This window comes from Suricata suricatta, chromosome 12 (assembly GCF_006229205.1).
Source record: "Suricata suricatta isolate VVHF042 chromosome 12, meerkat_22Aug2017_6uvM2_HiC, whole genome shotgun sequence".
NCBI lineage: Eukaryota > Metazoa > Chordata > Mammalia > Carnivora > Herpestidae > Suricata > Suricata suricatta.
The window spans coordinates 80,499,131-80,519,949 of record NC_043711.1 but is presented as its reverse complement, the minus strand read 5'-3'; the positions used below and the strand labels follow the sequence as shown (position 1 = coordinate 80,519,949).

General features: G+C 50.0%; 1 protein-coding gene across 6 annotated transcripts in view; it reads left to right on the top strand.

Moving 5' to 3' along the window:
* BCL2L1 (BCL2 like 1) overlaps nucleotides 1-10,823 on the top strand; it is a 49,100-nt gene extending 38,277 nt beyond the window's left edge. For all 6 annotated transcript variants that reach the window (XM_029917138.1, XM_029917137.1, XM_029917133.1 and 3 more), the window contains exon 3: nucleotides 7,347-10,823. In XM_029917138.1, the coding sequence (XP_029772998.1) occupies nucleotides 7,347-7,484 (138 nt within the window). In that variant the 3' untranslated portion in view covers nucleotides 7,485-10,823. The remainder of the gene's footprint in view (nucleotides 1-7,346) is intronic.
* The last annotated feature ends 9,996 nt before the right edge of the window (nucleotides 10,824-20,819 follow it).

Here is a 20,819-nt window from a genome sequence, read left to right as displayed (position 1 = left end):
TGAGAGGTTGGGTAGGTATGTTATTAGGTCACTTTTGAGTCTCTGACTCTTTGAAGGGGGAGCCTTGTTTTGCAGAACACTGGGAGAGAATGAAAGGCTGTCGCCATCACCTCATGAGACAGTAGGGGGTTAGCAGGGATGGGGGGAGAGACAGCGAGGTGAGGGAGGTCTTGGAATGCCAGGGAATGAACGCATGTGAGCATGCAGCAGCCTCCCTGGGGGCCTTTCAGTGCTTGGGCTCTCGAGCCTTTCTGCCGCATACAAATCCTGACTCTGCCATTTATTAATCATATGTCGTTGGCAGGGTCCCTTGACTTCTGAGCCTGTTGCCTCATCTGTAACATGGGAAGTAACAATAGCACTTCATGGGGTTATTGCAAGGATTAAGTGAATTCATACACATGATGAAGCAGTTAGCACCATGCCTGGTACGTGGTAAGTTCTCAGTAAATATCAGCATCCCAGGGAGGGAGGTCGTAAGCCCCTAAATGAGCATATGTGTCCCCCAGTAAATGCTTTTCTGAACCGTCCCTGCCTCTAAGACTAGCATCCTGGCTCTGAGCTGAGGAGGTGGAGAGCGGGGCTGATCGCTTTCTCAATTCCCCAGCGGAGGTGTTATCTCCTCCCGGCACAACCACTTCCTTTTCTGAGAAATGAGCACATCTGTCAGGCTTAGCTTCTGAGAACTAATGGTGAGGGAGCAGGCGGGGGAGGAGAGGCTGGCAGCTGACAGGGGCAGAATCGGAGGAAGATTAACATGAAGTTTGCTGCGAGCATGCCTCCAAATATTCCCTGAAGCCCAGATGGCTTGAGCCTCTTGTGACACACTGCTCAGCCAGTAACACCGAGGTCACCTTGCTTCTTACTAAGTGCTTTCATCCCTCAATCTCACCACCACTGTCTTGGGAGGTCGGAACAGGAGAAACTGAGGCTCTGAAGTACAGAGAGGCTTGCTATGGTGCCCATAGCCGGGCTGGCTTGCCTGGGTCACCCTAGCACTCTCTGTTCACCCATCTCTGCCTCTGCCCTGAGCTGCCCACTCCCCGTTGAGGGAGAGGCTGTGTTCCTTTCACATTGCTGAGCCCAACAGCTCCCCTGGGAAAGCCAAGGGAAGTGGATTCCAACCACAAACCTCACTTCTTCCGAGTCTCCTCTCCGCCTGCAGCTCGCTGCCAAGAGAATGATAAGGCCTCTCCTTTTGCCCCATCCCCCTCTTCCTGCCATCTCCCTGGGATCTCCTAACAAGCCCTCATTCATCTATTCAGCAGGCATGTATCAGCTTCTCCCCCAGGGAAACTGAGGCTAGCAGCAGAAAGTGAGTCTGCAAGTGACTCGTGGCCTGCCCATGCTGGACCGTAACGAGGCCAAGGGAAGGTACAGTGCTGATGTCTCTGGCACTTTCCCTAGGCTGCTAGGAGCCCCTTCCTCTTCTCCACCTACCTCTTTCCCAAAATAACCAAGCAGGAAGGAAGTGGTGGGCCTGGGCCTTCCAGAGTCACCCCAGAGGAAGGAAGGGCCCGTCTGGCACAAGCACTTGTTCCCCACTGAAGCCAGGACGGAAGGGTTTCACTTTCCCTCCTGGTCTTCGTCACATCCTCTTCCTGTGGCACCCAGTTCCCCTCAGCTGGCTGGGGGCCAGAGCTCATTCATTTGGCTGGTGGCCTCGGGCCACCTTCCCCCTCCAAGAGGGACTCAGGACCATAGCCCCAGCCCAGCAAAATGGTGTTTTGCTGCAGCACACGCTGGAGCTTACAACTAACTTCCCCACATACCCACTTCGGGCAGGTGTCTCGGAGCCTCAGTTTACCTGGGTGTAGACGAAGTCTTCCTTCAGTAATCCAAGTACAGGCACCTGGCCCGTGACGGGGCCTGAAAAGTATTGTCCTTTTGAAAGGAAGCGTAGTCCTGTATGGAGGCTGGGAGCAGAGATACTGGAACTAGACTGCTCGTGCAGGCCTCCCAGCCTCTGTGTGGCCTTGGGCAAGTCACAGATCATCTGAGGGCCACAGGGCCATCAGCTGCAAGATGGATTAACCACAGTACCCACTGCCTGCCGCTGTGGGGATGATTTGGTGAACTGATCTGCAAAACGGACCAAGAAAGGGTGCTCAGGAAGCATCTAGTACCATTGCCACTGTGCAGGTCAGGTTCTCTGTGGGCAGGGGCCGCAGGGACCGAGTTGGCAGGATCAGATATCAGAATGAGCAAGAGGCCGGAACTCCAACAAATCCCAGTCCCACCACGTCCTCTGTAGGGTGGGTGGGTGAACTTCGAAGCTTCCATGTTCACATCCATAGAATGAGGCTATTGATAAATAGTATGAGGATTAAACGAAAGTAATCTTTCATTTGTTCATTTAAAATAGATTCTCACAGAGAGCGGCCAGCTGGCTCAGTCGGTAGAGCACACGACTCTTGATCTCAGGGTGGGGAGTTCAGGCCCCACATTGGGCATAGAGTTCACTTTTAAAAAAATTAAAAAACAGGTCCATTTAGAATGGCACCTGCTGTATTCCAGGTACAGCATCGCATTCCAGAGATACAAGGGATGAAAGCACACACAGTCTAGTGAAAGAGACAGGACAAAACATAATAACTCAACTGAATGTGACCCTGCGTGTAACCAGGGAATGCGGCCTGGTCAAGGGGGGATGCTTTAGCTCAGGGCCTGACACAGCTAACATTCGAATGTGTACGAAGAGTCAGCTGCCGTGTTGGCAGTTGTTACTGTTTTATTGTGATTTAACAAGTGAGGACACTGAGCTGCCCAAAGTCACATGGCTGTGAGGAAGCTGGGAACGTGGGAGGTGAGAGAAGGGTGGGCATCGGAGTACTGATCGGTGCTCCGCTTCAGGCCCTGGCAGGGTGGACGGGCCGCCGCCTGAGGGGCACGGCCGTGCCAGCCTTTCTCCTGACTTCACCAGGGTTGCAGCCGGCTGCAGGGTCACCTCTGGGCAGAGATCTAGCCGTGGTCCGTCTGTGCCCGTCTGGATGGGCTTGGCTTCAGACATCTATCAGACTTAAGCCCGAAGACTAAGGCGGGAGCCGAGGCTCTTGCCTCTCATTCTTGCCTCAGGGCCTTTGTACTCATTGCTTCTGGTGAGACACATTCTTTTTTTGACCAAGGATTTTTTAATCTTCTCTTGGCCACTTCCACCTTGCCATTCAGCTCTCAGCTCAAACCTCACTTCCCCAGGGAGACCTTCTCTGACCACCCCACCTGTTTCAGTCCCACGGGTACTCTCTGTCATCTCCCCACGACTTATGTCTTCAAAACCCCATCGTCTCCGAAATTGTCTTGTTTCTTACCCTCTCTGCTTTACGGAGGACAGTGCTTCTCAGTCTTTTTTCCTTATTGCCACCCACCTAGGGCATCTTTTTCAACGTTCTTGTCCTAATTGCCTTTCCATGACATTTGAACGGCACGGCTGTCCTCCGTATCGCTGTGTGCTGCAGCCCTGTGTAACCACAGACCACTGTAGTATCCAAGAATGCTTTGCTTCGCCCCCCGAGGTGATCCCCTTCCCGCTGAGAACACACAGACTAGAACAGAAGCTCCGTAAAAGCAGAGATCTTTGTCTGGTGCACGCCCCACTGCTGTGTCTCCGGCACTGGGCTTGGAGCATGGCTAGCACCCAAGAAATAGTCACGGTGCGGGGTACCTGACTGGCTCAGTGGGTAGAGATGGCATGCGCTCTTGATCTCAGGATCGTGAGTTCAAGCCCCACGTTAGGTGTAGAATTTACTTTAAAAAAGGAAAGAAAAGACATATATGCTGTGAATGAAAGTCCAAAAACCCTGGGAGCACAAAGACCTTTGTCATGGAGTCTTGCAAGCTGGGTAGCAGTTGGCTATCTGAGGAGGATGGCATGGGGAGGGCGACCAGTCAGGAGGACACAGGAGTGAAGAGCACTCTGGAGTCTGTCGGGTGGGGCCCTTGCATGTATGTGGCCAGGACTGTTGGAGGCAGGACCTTGAAAGTGGCCCCAGCTTTGGCTTCTCCTGGGGACGCTGGCTCTTGGCTCACCGCCCTAAAGGGCCCTGATGCCAAGTCAGGAGACACCAGTTCCTGGTCCAGGCTCTACCACAAACCAACTGTGTGAAGCTGTAGAAAGAGCAGGTGCATTGGTCCTACTAACTTGCGGGGCATCTGGCTGGCTGGGGAGTGCGTGAATCCCATGGCAGTGGTCACAGCTGCAAAGAGAAGACCTCCCCCACTTTGCTGTCACCTAAGCTGAGAATGCAGACCGTCTCATGCCTGCATCTCTTGAAAGCCTCTGTGACATCAGAGACTTACCTGCACCTCAGCCTTCCATCTCACCCTCCTGCCCACCATGCCAGCTCTGGCTGAAAGTAGTGGGAGCCATTGAGGAGGACCAAGGGCTTATCTCTGCTTTTCCAGAACCAGGCTGCTCTGCAATGCTGTTTGTTTATCCAGGGCAGCCGCCCACTGAGAAAATGGCTGTGTTTGTTTCCAAGTGTGTCGTGTGAACCTTGAGCTAAATATACCCACCCCACTGCCTCCCCAGCACCCGCCCTGCAGTAGCACACCCCATTTTGCTCATGTTCTGTCTGCAAAAGCAGTCCCCAGAACCCAGGGCCCTTGGAAATCCTACTCCCCCTCATTAGGAGAAGGATCTCCTAATGAAGGGCGTCCTGGCCAGGAATGCTTGGGGGCGGGGGAGGGGGAGCATGTCAGTCTTGTTCTCTATGGCACCGAAATGAGAATGTACCCTCCACCCTGGAATGACTGCTCCTGGACAGTGAGTGCTTTGTGCCCTTGCAGGGACAGGGCCTGTTTACTCCAGCCCAGCCCCGGAGAGGAAAGTTTCCCGTGGCTGCCAGCCCTCTAATTTAGGAAAGTTCCCATCGAGAGAGCCAGGCCTCTCCCACTTTGGCTGCAACCCAGTGTCCCTGGTTTCTTACAAGACATTGGGCCCCTTGGGATAGCCAGTCCTTATGGCCTTGGCCTCACTTCTCCCATGCCCCCGAGAGCCCAGGAGTCTTCCCCCATCACAGATCCATCTTTTTTTTGTGACTCCACTTGGGCCTACATTTAGGACACATAGGACCAGAAAAATTACAACTCTGGTAAGAATTTCCTTGTCCGTCAACACCCATGAGGCTAGCCAGGATGAGGGGGGAGAGACGGAAGCATATCCACACCAGCGATGCCTGGGCAGCGACAAGGCCAAAGAGTTAGGAGGCTGGCTGCCGCCACACCACTGTCCTTCTCTCTCCAGACCCAGGGCTCCTCAGCTCCACCCCCTCTTTCTAGAATCCCATCTTAGCGCTACTGACAGGACAGATCATCCCAGCCCCCCACATGGGGAAGTGTCCTGCTATAGCCCCACTTCCTTTGGAGCTGAGACTCCCTGCATTCTGATCCTGGGTCTGCCACCTGTCAGCTGGGTCTTCCCTCTCCAGTGTGAAATGGGGCTTAGATCTGCCTGATGAAGGTGAAATGGGTAACAGCCTGGCACTTAGAAGACTGGTAGTGCCTTCATTCTGCTCATGTACCAACATGTACCAGACACTGTCCTGGGCACTGGGTATACAGACACAGGACAAGATCTCTGCCCTTGTCAAGCTGCTCCTAGTGCAGGGGACAAAACAAAGTGTCAAATCTGTCCATTATGAACAGTAATGAAAAGTGCTGGGGAGAAAAATAAAGCAGTGTGAGAGGACAGGTAGAGATGAAGATGGGTACCATTTTAGACGAGGTGGCCAAGGCAGGCCTCTCTGAGTCAGGAGCAAGGTGGTGGTGATCTGAGGTCAAGTGCTCCAGGCAGCGAGCACAGCAAGGTTCCAAGCAGATGGAGGAAAAGCAAGGAGGCCCGTATAGGAGTGTGCAGCAGGGAGGGGCAGGTCCTGCATGACCTCAAGGAATGAGGACTTGATTCCAGGTGTGATGGGAAGCCTTGGGAAGGCTGAGAGCTTGGGATGAGATGGGAAGGAATGACACGGCCTGAACGGAAGGGCTTTTTCTGGTGTTTACCCCCATCCTGGTGAACTTTCTGATAAGGGCTGCAGCTTCCATGTCACCGCTGCTTCCCTAAGGGCTTAATGAGGAGTCTTTGAGTCATCTTGGCTGTTCAGTGTGCAAGGCGCTCTGCTGGTACCAGGACGTGAGCAAAACTGACGCTGACTTTCTAAGTGCAAGGGAAGGCTGCTGGAGGACTTGAAGCCCAGGCGCCCCATGATCAGATCTGTGTTCTTAGAGACCGTCTATGTGGATCACAGACGGAGAGGGGGTATCAAGACCAGAAGTAGGGCCAGGCACACGTCACAGTGAGCAAACTGGCCTGGTGGAACCTGGAACCAGCTGGTCTCAGGGGGCAGCCACCACTCAACCAGTTGGGAGCAGGTGGAAATGAGGGCCTCCGGTGTGGGTTCTCGGTGGAGAGGAGGAACGGGGCCTGGAACCAGCAAGTGATCCATTCACACTCTAGACACACACCTCCCTAGGCCCAGAGGCCCCTGGTCTGTAAATGGGAAGAGGGGGTCTGCACTGCAGCATTGTTGGGAGGATTAGGGGACAAATCGGAAGCAAAGCTTGCCCAGAAGGTACTGGGAGCCCCTTCTCCCTGCCCCACAGGCTGGCTCTGCCCTGGGCTGGGTAACTTAACCCACAGCCCTACCTTCCGCGTATCATGTGCTTCCCTCCTGACTGGCCTCGGGCTGAAGGCTGTTGTTGCTCACCTCCTCCTGGGCCCAGAGTCACGCCCTCTGGGGGCAGGCCAGAGGACATGGACAGGGCCTCAGAGATCCCATCCCAGTCCTGCATAGTCATTGCTACCCCTCTACTCTGCCCTCCTCTGGCTCAAAATCCCCAGACTTGGCCTGCCCCTGAATCACTGGGAATTTAGCCGCGTCTCCTCTCCCTCCCTGTTCCTCCCCTCTGGCCCAGCAGTGAGAAGGCTACTCACAAACTCAGCTCCATGCTCCTCCTCCTCTGCTTCCAGACCGAACATGGGCCCGCTCTCACCCACCACTTTACCCTCTTCTCCCTCTGTCCCCTTCTTTCCTGCCCTCTGCTCCAGCCACCTAGCTTCCTGTCAGTTCCCTGCCTGTGCCTTTCTTTCCCGCAGGTTCTGCAGTGCCACTTTTCAGTCTCACCTCAGACAAAGCTTTGCACCTGTCATCTCAGCAGTAATGTGTGTTAGTCCTCCCTAGCTGGCCACCAGGAAGGAGGGCAGTCCTTAACCCTTTATCTGGCCCAGAGGAGGCACAGATGGCTATAGTTTTTCAAACCACCATGCAGCAGACGGCCCCCTTCTCCCACCCACCTACATTACTGTCCAAGGACTCAAACAGCACCTTCCATTCTCTCCTCTCTCCCTGCAGGACACTTTTGTGGAACTCTACGGGAACAATGCAGCAGCCGAGAGCCGGAAGGGCCAGGAGCGCTTCAACCGCTGGTTCCTGACAGGCATGACTGTGGCTGGCGTGGTTCTGCTGGGCTCGCTCTTCAGTCGGAAATGACCAGACACTGACCACCCACTTACCCTCCCACCCCTGCCCTGCCCCCACTACATCCCTTTATCCAGCAATCATTGCCACCAGGAGAACCACTACATGCAGCCTGTGGCCACCTACCCATCACAGGGTTGGGCCTAGACCTGGGCCCCCGCAATTAGTTTTCTAGAATCTACCATGCTTCTGTGAAAGCCGCCTTCCCCATACCTTTGTTCTCTTGACCTCACAACCCACAGAGTTTCCCCAAAATCTGCCCATGGAAGCTGGCAAGTGTGGGGGTGTATGTGGTCAGGGGCTGGAGGGCCCTGCCTGATTGGTGGAACCGCCCGACCCCTAAGCCTCCCTGAGAATGCTTTCCTGCCAGGGAGCTGGAAAGTCTTCTGACCCTTTTCCCTCGGAGAGACTAGATTGCCTTCTTTTTGATGTTTGTGGCCTCAGAATTGATCATTCCCTCTCCCTTCCAGGATCTAGGTCCCCTTCCTATCATCCCCACCTTCCCAAGAGCCACTTAGGGGCCACTTTTGACTGATTAGGGATTCAAGCTGCTTGGGATAAAGAAAAAGGACCAGGACCCCCTCCCCACCTATGGCCTGGCCAAAGTCCCTGACCCCAATCCCAGTGTCCTCCAGAGGCCTCTGGCTAGAAGCCAGCCCCACCCAGGAGGGAGGGGGCTGTACCTGCAGGAAGCACCCCATGCCAAAGCTAGGGTGGCCCTTGCATTTGAGCACCACCCTAGTTCCTTTCCCTTTCCCTTCCCTTGGCTCCCATGACCACGAATAAGGGACCAACTGGGCCCAAGACATGTGCCCCAGCGCTGTTTATGGCCTCAGCTGCCTCACTTCCTGCAAGAAGATCAGCCTAGGGCATCTTTGCCTTGGGCTGCCGCCTACGGAGTCCAGGGGTTTGGGGGCCTCAGCCCAGGGCTGAAGGGGAGCTACAGGGAGCAGCTGTGGGAGCCCTAGAGTCTTCCCTACCTCAGGCAGGAAGGGCAGGAAGGAGACCTTGATGCACGAGGTGTCGGTGGGGGTGGCTAGAAGGGCCAGGCCTACCTGGTCCAACAGGTGTGTGCCCCACCCCCATTCAGCCTGGGTTACCAGGCTGCCAAGGTCAGAGTGGCCTGGCCAGGAGTCCTTCAGGCCTCCCTCTTCTCTACTCCACCCATGGCCTGTTTCATCCCTGGGGGTCCCGGCCTACCGCTAGCCATCCCGGGCTCTCTGCTGTACATATTCGAGACTAGTTTTTATTCCTTGTGAAGATGATATACTATTTTTGTTAAGCGTGTCTGTATTTATGTGTGAGGAGCTGCTGGCTTGCTGTGCGTGTGCACGTGGAGAGCTGGTGCCCGGAGACGGAACGGCCTGATGCTCCCTCCCCTGCCCTGGTCTGGGGAAGCCAGCTGGGGGTCCTGGCTCCTGAGGGGCACCTGTCCCCCCTCCCCCACCCCACACTCAGCCCCCCACCCCACACTTGTTCCAGCTCTTTGAAATAGTCTGTGTGAAGGTGAAAGTGCAGTTCAGTAATAAACTGTGTTGACTCAGTGAGCAAAGGGCCTGGGCTCTTGTGTGCCCCGGGCTGGGGGAGGAGGGGCTGTGCGGCTGGCTGTGGGGCAGTGGTGTAGTAGGGGAGCTCCCTGTGGGCCTGAGTTTCTCCACCTGTGCACTGATGGGGTTTTTATTGAGTACCTGCTGTGTGCCGAGCGCTGGGGCTGTGTGTGAACGGGAAGGACACAATCCCTGCCCCCCAGGAACCAACATTCCGGGGGAAGAAGCAAACACTTGGCACCATCCTAGAGCACTGGGGATTCTGCAGTGATCGAAGCCCACCCTCCATGGAACTCCCATTCTCCATTCTCAGGAAGACAGATACGAGGGTGGGTCTGGCTGCTGGAGGGCAAAGGTGGGATCTGAGTGACCAAGAGGAAGGATGGCAAGACTTATGAAGGACCTAGTGAGGAAGGAGTCAGACTTGAGGTAGCATTTTAATAGCAGATTCCAAAGGATTTACTGATGGCTTAGAAATCAGTCAAGAAAGAGGAATCCAGGGTGGTTTGGGAGTTCTTGGAATGGTGACACCATTATAATTACCAAAGTGAAGCACATTTCTGAGGCCAGTACAACGTTAAGAGGCTCATAGTGAGTGGCCCAACAGTGTTCCATATGGGGCCTGAGCTTGCCTGGGTCTCAGGAGTCCAGGAAGGCTCCCGAGAAGAAGTGGTAATGAGAGCTAGGCTGGAAGAATGTAGGAGTTAACTGAAAGAAGGGGGGAAGCGAGAAGAGGGGTCCCGGTGAAGAAGCAGCAAGCACACAAGATGAGGTTTTCTTGAGGCTGAAGGGAAATTGGTGTGTGGAGATGAGAAGGCTTCCTAGGTCAAGGTGATGCCAGAAAGGGGGCACAAGGGGACTGAACTTGATCCTGGGGGCAGTGAGAGCCAGACCGAAGTTGTGAGTCTGAGAATGATATGCCCACTTAGAGCCCCAAAACACCCTCTGGCAGCTGTGTGGAGAAGGTTCTGGAGGGGAGCAGAGTAGGAACCTGGAGACCAGTGAAGGAGGCATGCATGGTTTGATTAAAGCTCTGGTTCTCAGGGTGGGCCAGTCAGGTGCTTTTCCTGTGTCGCCCTTCCTGGGCTTGACTTTGGGCAAATTTCCTGCCTTCTCTGTGCTCCAGCTTTCCCCTCCATAAATGGGATCGATGGCAGTACCCATCTCACGATTGTGGTCAAGATTGAATGAAATAACCTAACAGAGCTTGCGGGAGGCTGGATGGGGGCGGGGGCGGGTGGTGCGCGGCAGCGATGACCCCACCATCGCGCGGGCTTCCCAGGAGGAGGAAGGAGGTGCTCACTAGAGAGTTCCATTTGTAGCCGCCGGAGGTCCGGGAGAGGTCTGGGAAAGCGAGGACTCCATGGGCCGGCGCTCCAGCCGGGGACGGAGCTGGAGGCGGGAACCTGCCTCGGACGCTCCGCCCCTCGCTCACGCCTTCAGGAGCAAGCTTGGCTGCCCCCTGGTGGTCGAGGCGGGTGACACCTGAAGCCACGCCCACCGCCGCTGCCTTCCGCGGCGCCCAAGACCTCTGGCTCCCTGGCCAGCTTTCCCCGGTGTCCGTCGTCCATCTGGCTCCCCAGAAGTGTACACTTCCAATCGTTGGGTACTGGGTTCAGAGCTTGCCACGGCTGTCCCGGGGCTCAGGGTCGTCATTCTGCTTAGTTCAACACCAAAGCCTCCAGCCTTTCCCCTGCCCCCACAATGTGTCCCTTGCCCCTGCTCTTTTACCTTAGCCACTCAGATTTTTGGCCCTTCTGGAAACATCTTTTCACGTACTGACAAATACATAGATATAAATATATTTTTATCCTCCCGCTCTGCCTATTTTTTTACACAAATTGGTAACAGACACACTGCCTTGCATTTCCCCCCTAAATAATGTATCTTATAGAAGTTTCCATATTCATACAGGAATCCCCATGTACTCATCATGCAAATTCACCGGTTGTCAATACTCCGGGCAGCTTCATTATTTCTTCTGGCTGTGTAGTATCTAACTCAGTGATTTCCCACCTTATACATGCTATGGCGCATGCATAAAATATTGGAATTGCACACTGAGGAAAAGTTGGAAGCAGTTTCAGACTGTCCATGTGGGTCCAGGGAGGGGGGCAGAATTCATTTCTATATACTATATTTGTAATAAGAAAAATGAAATATATTTCATAATGAACTTTGAAAGAGCAATATACCTATTTTAAAATTTATTTCTTAAACACAAATATGTGAGCTTTTATAATCAAAATGGTTCACACAGTTTTCGATCAAGGCTTATTAATGATGATCTCATCAAATTCTGGGTAGTCGGCATCACCGAGAGACTTCATAGCTGCAAGGAGGTAACCATCCCAAAGCTTACCATTGAAATTATATGTTTAAATATAACTTATAATTTTATTTATAAACATATAGACAACAGCTCTTTATTTAATTGACAAATATGATGTATTCAAGTGGATTTCAAATCCAAATGAACTTTTTCATTTCAGGTATTTTATATTAATGATGAGTTACAGAACATAGGAAATGACATAAAACTTTCCAGTCTTTTTTTTTTGAGAAAATCGTAAATTACTAAAACTAGACAAGGCTGTACAGCACACAGGAAGAGAGGAAAGGAGGAAAGGAAAGAGGGAGAAAGGAAGTAAAGAAGGCAGGGACAGACTTTGTGGTAAGACCTTTTAAATTTCCTAAGAACCCACTGGCTGTTTTCATGGAATTGTTCAAGCCAAGTGTTCATATATTAGCCCTCAGGAATGTTTAAATAACTTAGAAGGGAATTAATACTTCGTATGACCAGAAGTCTAGCATTAGAACATGAATATTTATTAAAAATCAAGTAAGACAGGGGCACCTGGGTGACTCCGTTGGTTAAGCATCTGACTCTTGATTTTAGCTCAGGTCATGATTTCATGGTTCAGTTTGTGGGATCGAGCCCCGTGCCGGGCTCTGTGCTGACAGTGCAGAACCTGCTTGGGATTCTCTCCCTTTTTCTCTGCCCCTCACCCACTTGTTCTTTCTGTCTCTCAAAATAAACATAAAGAAAAAATCAAGACAAATTTATAAAGATAATGTTTTTAAATTTGAGGAAGTCATTCCTAAAATATCAGTGCTTAAAAGTATCAAGGTGTCTGGCTGGCTCTTGATCTTAATCTTGGGCTTGTGAGTTCAAGCCCCACAATGGGTGTAGAAATTACTTAAAGATAAAATATTTAAAAACCAAACACTGAAGTACCAAGAATATAAGCATAAGAAAGAAAAAGTTCTGAAAATAAAAAGGAATATAAACAATGTAATGAGTAGCCAGCAAAATAGTTTGTAAGTTTGTTGCTGAGCAGGGAAATGGCCGGTAGTCAGGGGCTCGGCTCAAATTGCCCCCCACCCACCCCTGCAAAACAAAACACAACGACTGTTCCCGGCCCTACTGCCTTGTAAAAATAATTGAAATAAATAAAAATAATGACAAAGCCCTTAAACGCCAACCATTTAGGTGGCAGGACACCCTGCGCAGCTGCTTGGCCATTTGTGTAGACACATCTGTCTCCCCTGGACTTCATGCCAAGCTCCTGGGCCGACTGTAAAACAGAATTCCTCCAGTGGCTCCACAGACTCTCTGGAAGGTGCTCGTGGAGGACGGGCAGCCACAAGCCCTGTGGCTGTTCCCTGCAGTAGGTGTCCAGGAAGGAAGAGCCCAACCTTGGCCATGCTCAGCTCATCCTGGTGGAGCAGCGAGGGCCAGAGCAGACGCAGGCTGTGTGGCGGTTAGGAGCAGGGCTCTGAAACCATACTTCCTGCGATAGTCGGTGCCCTTGGACAAGTGTCTTAACCTCTCTGTGCCTAAGTTTCTTCACCTGTAAAATGGAGATGATAATAATGGGCGGTGTGCAGGTTTAATGCAGGTTCTATGCCTGTGTTGTGCTGAAGAATGGCATCTGGCACCATAAATGCACGTGCCTAGGCATAGGAGGAATTCTGTTTTACAGCTTCCGTTACCCCTACCACTGCTCAGGGGTCTAGTCTTGGGACTCAAACTGCCCCAAGCTCTGTCTTATTACAGATAGCCACTAAAAGGAAAGTCTAAAGTGAGGATTCAGGTGTATGTAGTTTAAGTGCTGATCCTAGGACTGCAGGGACAGTGAGGCAGGGAAGGACAAGAAGCCAATACAGGGTGCAATGACACGTAGATTCCCACTTTGGACAATGGGGCTGCTTTCCAGGGCATCCTTTGAAAACCTTGTAGAACATTCTAGGGACAAGAACATCAATGTCTTCATCGCATAACTCCCATCCCTCATTAGCCGAGGGCTGTTTCTATGTTCTTTCTTGTCACCATTTGGCACTTTCTGCCTGCCCCATGCTTGGGCTCAGCACAAACCCATGGTCAAAAGGACCCAGGCGCCTGTTCCCTGAATGAGAGCTGTCCACCAATGTTACACATGACTTCTGAGGACGGGCACGTGGCCAGGGCAGCGACACGTCCACCACAGCTCATGAAACTGTGTAGTGCACCAGCTGGGAAACTGTCCTTGAGAGAGGAACAATTTCTCCCTCAACTTTTGCTAATCCAAACAGTACTGCAGTCAGCAGCCTGGTGTATCCGTCATGTTGCACACACACATGTACACCCACGGGATATTCATAGAAGTAGAGTCGCTGGGCCAAAGGATATATGCATGTGTTGTTTTGATGGAGACAGCCAAAGCTGTCATCCTGTGGAACTGCGTGTCCCCTGCACCCTTGCCAACATCCGCGTCAACACTCTTTGATCTTTGTCAATCTGGTTGATGAAAAAAAAATAGTATCCTATACTTTAAAATTTCATTTTCAAAACTCTAATTGAGGTTGGCATCTTTTAATAATTTGAAAGCCATCTGTATCCCTGATAAGTTAATGAATCCACACAATGACCGGCCAAGGCTGCCACTGGCACACAAGGACGCTGGGCATCGCGTGGCTCCTGGTCAAAGAACACAGCACACTCGGGGCGCCCGTGGAGGGGGGGGGGGGCTCAGTCGGTTAAGCGTCAGACTTCGGCTCAGGCCATGATCTCACAGTTTGTGAGTTCGAGGCCCATGTCGGGTTCTGTGCGGACAGCTCAGAGCCTGGAGCCTGCTTCAGATTCTGTGTCTCCCTCTCTCTCTGCCCCGCCCCTGCTCACATTCTACCTCTCTCTTTCTCTCTCAAAAATAAACAAAACAAAACAAAAGAGAGAGAGAGAGAAAGATACGAACACAGCACGCCCCATGAAATATTCTTCTCGAAGGTCCGCTGTGAGTGTGACCAAAGCCTCTAAATATAACCACCACAGATAGAAAATGCAGGGGACACGGGGGCACAATAAATGCTACATGGAACGCAATCGATAAAATGCAGACTGGGGGAAACTGCTCAGGACAAGTGACCCTGCTTCTACACTCACTCAGGAAGATGAAGCAGATCTACTTGTGCCTTTTTCTCCTGCTACTTAAACTAAAAACCCTGGACACTGTATATAAAACAAGCATAAGAAAACTCTGAAAGGCGAAGAGAAGGCAAACGGGGACCTCAGGACCCCAGGAACGACCCCGCGGTGAGTTCCATCGGTTTTCTATGTGCCTCAGAAGTCCTAGACTCGGAGCCAAAGAAGCTGGAGCTGTGTCCCAAAAAAAGCCAATGGGCACAGGAAAGGCAAACCGGCCCCAACAAAAGCCTGCTGTCTCTAGTCAAAGGATTAGGAAAGGAACAAGCCAGCAGGGCGGAACATTTCTAGACAGTAAGAGCCCCACTCCAGCCAGACACCACGGAAAAAAACGGTGGCCTTATCCACATCAGCAAAGGCCAAGTGGGGGTTTGGCAACGCCATCCACCCTCATGAGTCAAGGCGCCCAGACACTCTCACCAGTGTGGGGTGTCGGAAGGCCAAGGAGCCAGGACTTTCATCATGTCTGCTGGCCAGTCATGAGCCCTCCTCGCCTGCCTCCTTCCCGCACGGCGATGGAGACACATGGGGAGCCCAGGATTCCACCCCCACCTGGCAACAGTGAAAGTAGTAAAATGAAAGGGATGTAAAGAGGGTAAAGTTTCTTTTATTTTTTTTTTAGTCTATTTTTGAGAGAGAGAGTGAGTGAGTGCGCATGAGCAGGAGAGGGAGACACAGAATCTGAAACAGGCTCCAGGCACTGAGCTGTTAGTACAGAGCCCAATGTGGAGCTCGAACCCACGAACTGTGAGATTATGACCTGAGCCAAAGCCGGACGCTCAACCGTCTGAGCCACCCAGGCGCCCCAAGAGGGTAAAGTTTCTACACTTCCCTCAAATTGGGAAGTGATGGCACTAGTGGACTGTGGTTATATGCACTTAATGTAACAACTATGGCACCACTAACACGGTTTGTGGGTTTGAGCCCCATGTTGAGCGGGCTCCATGCTGACAGCATGGAGCCTACTTGGGATTCTCTCTCTCCCTCTCTCTCTCTGCTCTTCCGCTGCTTACACTTTCTCCAAAGTAAGTAAATAAACTTAAAAAAAAAATTCACTTCCAATATATAGGCAGATGGAGGAAAAAGATATCTTTTAAAAAAGATAGATCATGCAAGCAGCAAAAACTGATGAAACTGAAAAGAGAAACAGATAAATCCACAATGAACAACACACTTCTTTCAACAATCGACAGAACAGTTAGACCAAAAGTCGCCAAGAGTATAGACGAATCTACAGCACCATCAAGCAACAGAATCCAGTTGACATTTACAGGACACGGCACTCAACAGCCGCAGAATACGCACTCTTTCCAAGCACCTGCTGAACGTATCTCAACATAGACCATATTCTGGACATTAAAAAAAACCAAAAAAAAATTGAAATCACACAGTGTGTTCTCTGACCTCAGTAGAATCAAACCAGAAATCAAGAACAGAAAGATAATACGAAATCTCTGAACACTCAGAAAACTAAACAACGCATTTCTAACTCATTCTCGAGTCAAAGAAGAAGACTCCAGGGAAATAGAAAAAAATGCATTGAATTGAATGAGATAAGAACATGACTTTTCAAAACGTGCAGCACACAGCAAGACCAGTGCTCAGAGAGAGTGTGTACCAGAAAGGCTCACATTCGAAAAGAGAAAAGGTCTCAATTCACCAATCCAAGCTCCCACCTCAAGAAACTAGATAAAGAAGACCAAAGTAAACTCAAAGCAAGCAGAAGGAAGGAAATAATAAGCGTAAGAGTAGAAACTGGCGAAATTTGAAGACATACGAAGAAATGAACTCTGATAAGGGTAACTACACAGAAAAATATAAAAGAAGCATCATTGTATTTTGGGGCTCTCTTTGTTTCCTACATGATTTAAAACACAAATGGTTAGGGGGGCCTGGGTGGCTCAGTCGGTTCAACTCTTGATTTTTTTTTTTAAGTTTATTTACTTTACTTACTAGCTCACAGTTTGTGAGTTCAAACCCCACATTAGGCTTTGTGCTGGCAGATCAGAGCCTGCCTGGGATTGTCTCTCTCTGTCTGTCTCTCTGCCCCTCCCCTGCTCTCTCTCTCTTAAAATAAACTATTAAAAAATTATTGTAGGGTGCCTAGGTGGCTAGTTAAGCCTCCGACTTTGGCTCAGGTAGTGAACCCGCATTCGTGAGTTCCATCCCCGCATTGGGCTCTGTACTGACAGCTCAGAGTCTAGAGCCTGTTCTGGATTCTGTCTCCCTCGCTCTCTGCCCCTCCCCCACTTACACTCTGTCTCTCTCTCAAAAGTAAACAAACATTAAACATTTTTTTAAAATTCCAGCTCTTTTTTGAGGTCCATACTTTGGATGGTATCTATTTAATTTTTTAATGTTTATTTATTTGGGGGAGGGGAGCAGAGAGAGAAGAAGAGAGAATCCCTCCACAAGGAGGCTCTGTGCTAACACCACAATGCAGGGCGGGCTCGATCTCACAAACAGTGAGATCATGACCAGACATGTAATAATCAAGAGTCAGATGCTTCACGGACTAAGCTACCCAAGTGCCCCTGGATGGTATCTATTCAAATGAAGCTTTATATAAGATCTTACTGGGGTGCCTGGGTCGGTTAAGCGGCCAACTTTGGCTCAGGTCATGATCTCACAGTTCATGGGTTCGAGCCCCACATCGGGCTCTGTGCTGACAGCTCAGAGCCTGGAGCCTGCTTCAGATTCTGTGTCTCCCTCTCTCTCTGACCCTCCCCTGCTTGTGCTGTCTCTCTCTGTCTCTCAAAAATAAATAAAAAACATTTTTAAAAATAAGTAAATAATTAAAAATTAAAAAAATTTTTTAAATTGATATCAATGCAAGATAGTTATGCATTTCCTGTTAATTGAAATCCCCATGGTGACCATGAAGAAAATATCTTAAAAATATACACAAAAGGAAATGAGAAGAAATCAAGAACTTAAGCATCACTATGAAGCAACCAGCCCTACCAGACGTCTCTTAAACACCCCACCCAACAACAACAGAAAACACGTTCTTCTGGGCACATGAAATGTTCCTCAGGGTAGGCTGGGTGTTAAACCACAAAACAAATCCCAATAAATTTAATTTATTTTAATTTTTAATTTGAGAGAGAGAGAGAGAGAGAGAGAGAATGAGTACTGGAGCAGGGGAGAGGGGCAGAGAGAGAGAGAGAGAGAGAGAGAGAATCTTAAGCAGAATCCACACTCTGCGAAAAGCCCAGCGCAGGCTCAATCCCACGCCCCTAGGATCATGGCCTGAGCCGAATTCAGGAGTAGGATGCTCAACTGACTAAGCCATCCAGGTGTTTTTTTTTTTTAACTTTTTCTTTTGTTTATTTATTTTTGAGACAGAGATAGCACAAGTGGGGAGGTGTAGAGAGAGAGGGAGAGAGAGGGAGACAGAATCGGAAGGAGGCCTGATGAGGGGCTTGAACCCACAACCATGAGATCTTGACCTGAGCTGAATTTGGATGCTTAACCGACTGAGCCACCCAGGTGCCCCTGGTGCCCATTTTTTAAAGTAGGCTCCACACCCAATATGGGGCTTGAACTCATGACCCTGAGATCAAGATGTGAGTGGAGATCAACTGACTTAGCCACCCTGGTGCCCCAGGTGTTTTGGTTTTTTTTATATTTATTTCTTTATTTTTAGAGAGAGGGAGAGACAGAGACAGAGACAGAGAGACAGAGAGAGAATCTGCACTGACAGTGTGGAGCTGGATTTGGGGCTTGAATTCACAAACCAGGAGAGGATGACCTGAGTCAAAGTCAAGAGTATGACATTGAACTGATGGAGCCCCCAGGTGTTGCTTTTTTTTTATAAACATATCTCTCATACAGATAAATACTTTCTAGTTCCTTATTTGTCCTTGCAGTCTCTCTTTTTCTTTTTTTACAGATAATTTTACTATTACAGGACATTTTGACCTCATGGATGTGTTTATCCTGAGACTATTTTGACTGTGAGTTTTGACTCCAAATATTGTTATCAGAATTACACTAATTCTAATACATCAAGAAAGGGCTTCTTTTAGAAAGAAAGGAAGGAAGAAAGGAAGAAAGAAAGAAAAAAAGAATGAGCTTTCTTGAGCAAGCTGCATGAAGTCAATTTTATTCCTCAGTCAGTTATTTTATGACCAAAGTTAACTTCTTTCCAATGTTTGCCATTTTCAATTTAATTTTAGCAAAATTATTTTTTTCATTGCAGTCAACTTAGCCTCGTGGACTAAATGCCACTGACAAGATGTGATTCTTCCCTCAGTCATTTTTATCCACATTTGATTTTTTCTTTAAAAAAATTAAAAACAATTTTTTTAACCTTTACTCATTTTTGAGAGACAGAGAGAGACAGCACAAATGGGGGAGGGACAGAGAAAGAGGGAGACACAGAATCCGAAGCAGGCTCCAGGCTCTGAGCTGTCAGAACAGAGCCCGATGGGGGGCTTGAACTCACGAACCTGAGATCATGCCCTGAGCTGAGATCAGATGCTTAACCAACTGAGCCACCCAGGCACCCCTATCCATAAGTTGGACGTGGGGCTCCAACTCACAGACATGAGATCATGACCTCAGCAGAAGTCGGAAGCTTAACCAACTGAACCACCCAGGCACCCCCGTCAAATTTTTAGGTCAAATTTTATTATCTAAATGTCAAAATGTTACCATCTGTTTGAAGTTTTGTCACTATCCAATCTAACGTGGTCCATTTCAGCTCTGATCGACATGATCTTGCGCTGGTTACTCCTACACGTCTGTGATAGGATGTAGTATATGCACACGGTTCTGCCTTCCCCCTGACCCCACACTTGCCACGGATACTCTGATGGAGGCTATTTCTCTGCCCACTGCTGTTGGCCTTGACTTTGGTGGCAGACTATATTTTCCGAAGATGACCACAGAGTACTTCCCATCTCACATGCATCTTTCCATCGTACATTGTGACCATCACATTGGGAAGTCTGTGTCCTCTCCCTCTCGAATGTAGGTGGAACTCTGTGAGTGCCTTGACCAACAGGGTTCGGCAGAAGTGATGCTGTGCAATACACGTTCTTCTTGTTCTCTTGGAGTTCTCGCTCTTGCAACCCACCCGCCATGCTCTGAGGGAGCCCAGGCTAGCCCACACAGAGAGACCACCCGGGCATGCCACAAAAGAAGGATGTCCGGTTGGCGGAGCCGGCCAGCTCAGCCAGCTGACAGCCAGCATCCACCACCAGAGTGAAACCCCCCCCAGAACATTCTGGCTGCTGCCCTTTGGAGCCCTTCCAGCTGAGACCTCAAACATTCTAGAACAGAGGCAAACAGTAACCACTGTGCCCTGCCTGAATTCCTGACCTACAGAATTGGCGAGCAGAATAAAATGGCTGCTTCATGCCGCTGTGTTTTGGGGTAGTTTGGAATGTAGCAATAGTAACTGGAACACCATAGGACTTGCTCTGACCAGTGGGATGTGGTGCTGATTCTGTGTGTGCTGGCTGTGAGCCGAGCTTTAGGAGCATCTTGTGTCCCTAACCATCCCCCTGTCCCCTTGGCAGCCTCTGACTTCTGCCAAGAGAAGCAAATGCCCTCAGTGCCCACTGCTCCCAGAACAAGGAGACACATGGAATCATTTTGAACCCAACCCTGAAGGGCTGAGTCATTTCTCCTCCAAATTCGTATGTTGAAGTCCTAACCTCCAATACCTCAGAATGTGATGGTATTTGGAGATAGGATTTTTATTTTTATTTTTTAATGTTTATTTTTGAGAGAGAGACAGAGTGTGAGTGGGGGAGGTGCAGAGAGAGAGGGAGACACAGAATTCAAAGCAGCCTCCAGGCTCTGAGGCATCAGCACAGAGCCTGATGCAGGGCTTGAACTCACAGACTGCAAGATCATGACCTGAGCCCACCGACAGAGCCACCCACAGGCCCCTGGAGATAGGCAATTAAAGAGGTAATACAGTTAAAATGAAGTCATTAGGAAAGGCCTTAACCCAATCTGACTGGCGTGTTGATGAGCAGAGGAAATCTGGACATACAAGGAGACACCAGGAATGTGCACACAGAGAGGAAAGACCACATGAGGACGTAGCAAGGAGGTGGCTATTTGCAAGCCTAAGAGAGACGTATCAGCAGAAACCAATCCTGCCAACATTCTAGATGTGTAGCCTCCAGAACTGTGAGAGAATACAGTTTTCTGTTGGTTAAGCCACTCCGTCTGTGGTATTTCGTTATGGCGGCCTGTGAGATTGTGATTTATTCCTCCCTTTCCTAATATTTGGTCCTAGTCCAGTTCCTGGCACAGAGCTCCTAAAACCCTTGGAATTTCCGAAAGTGAAGAGAGCGACAAAGGTGTCTCTTGTTATGT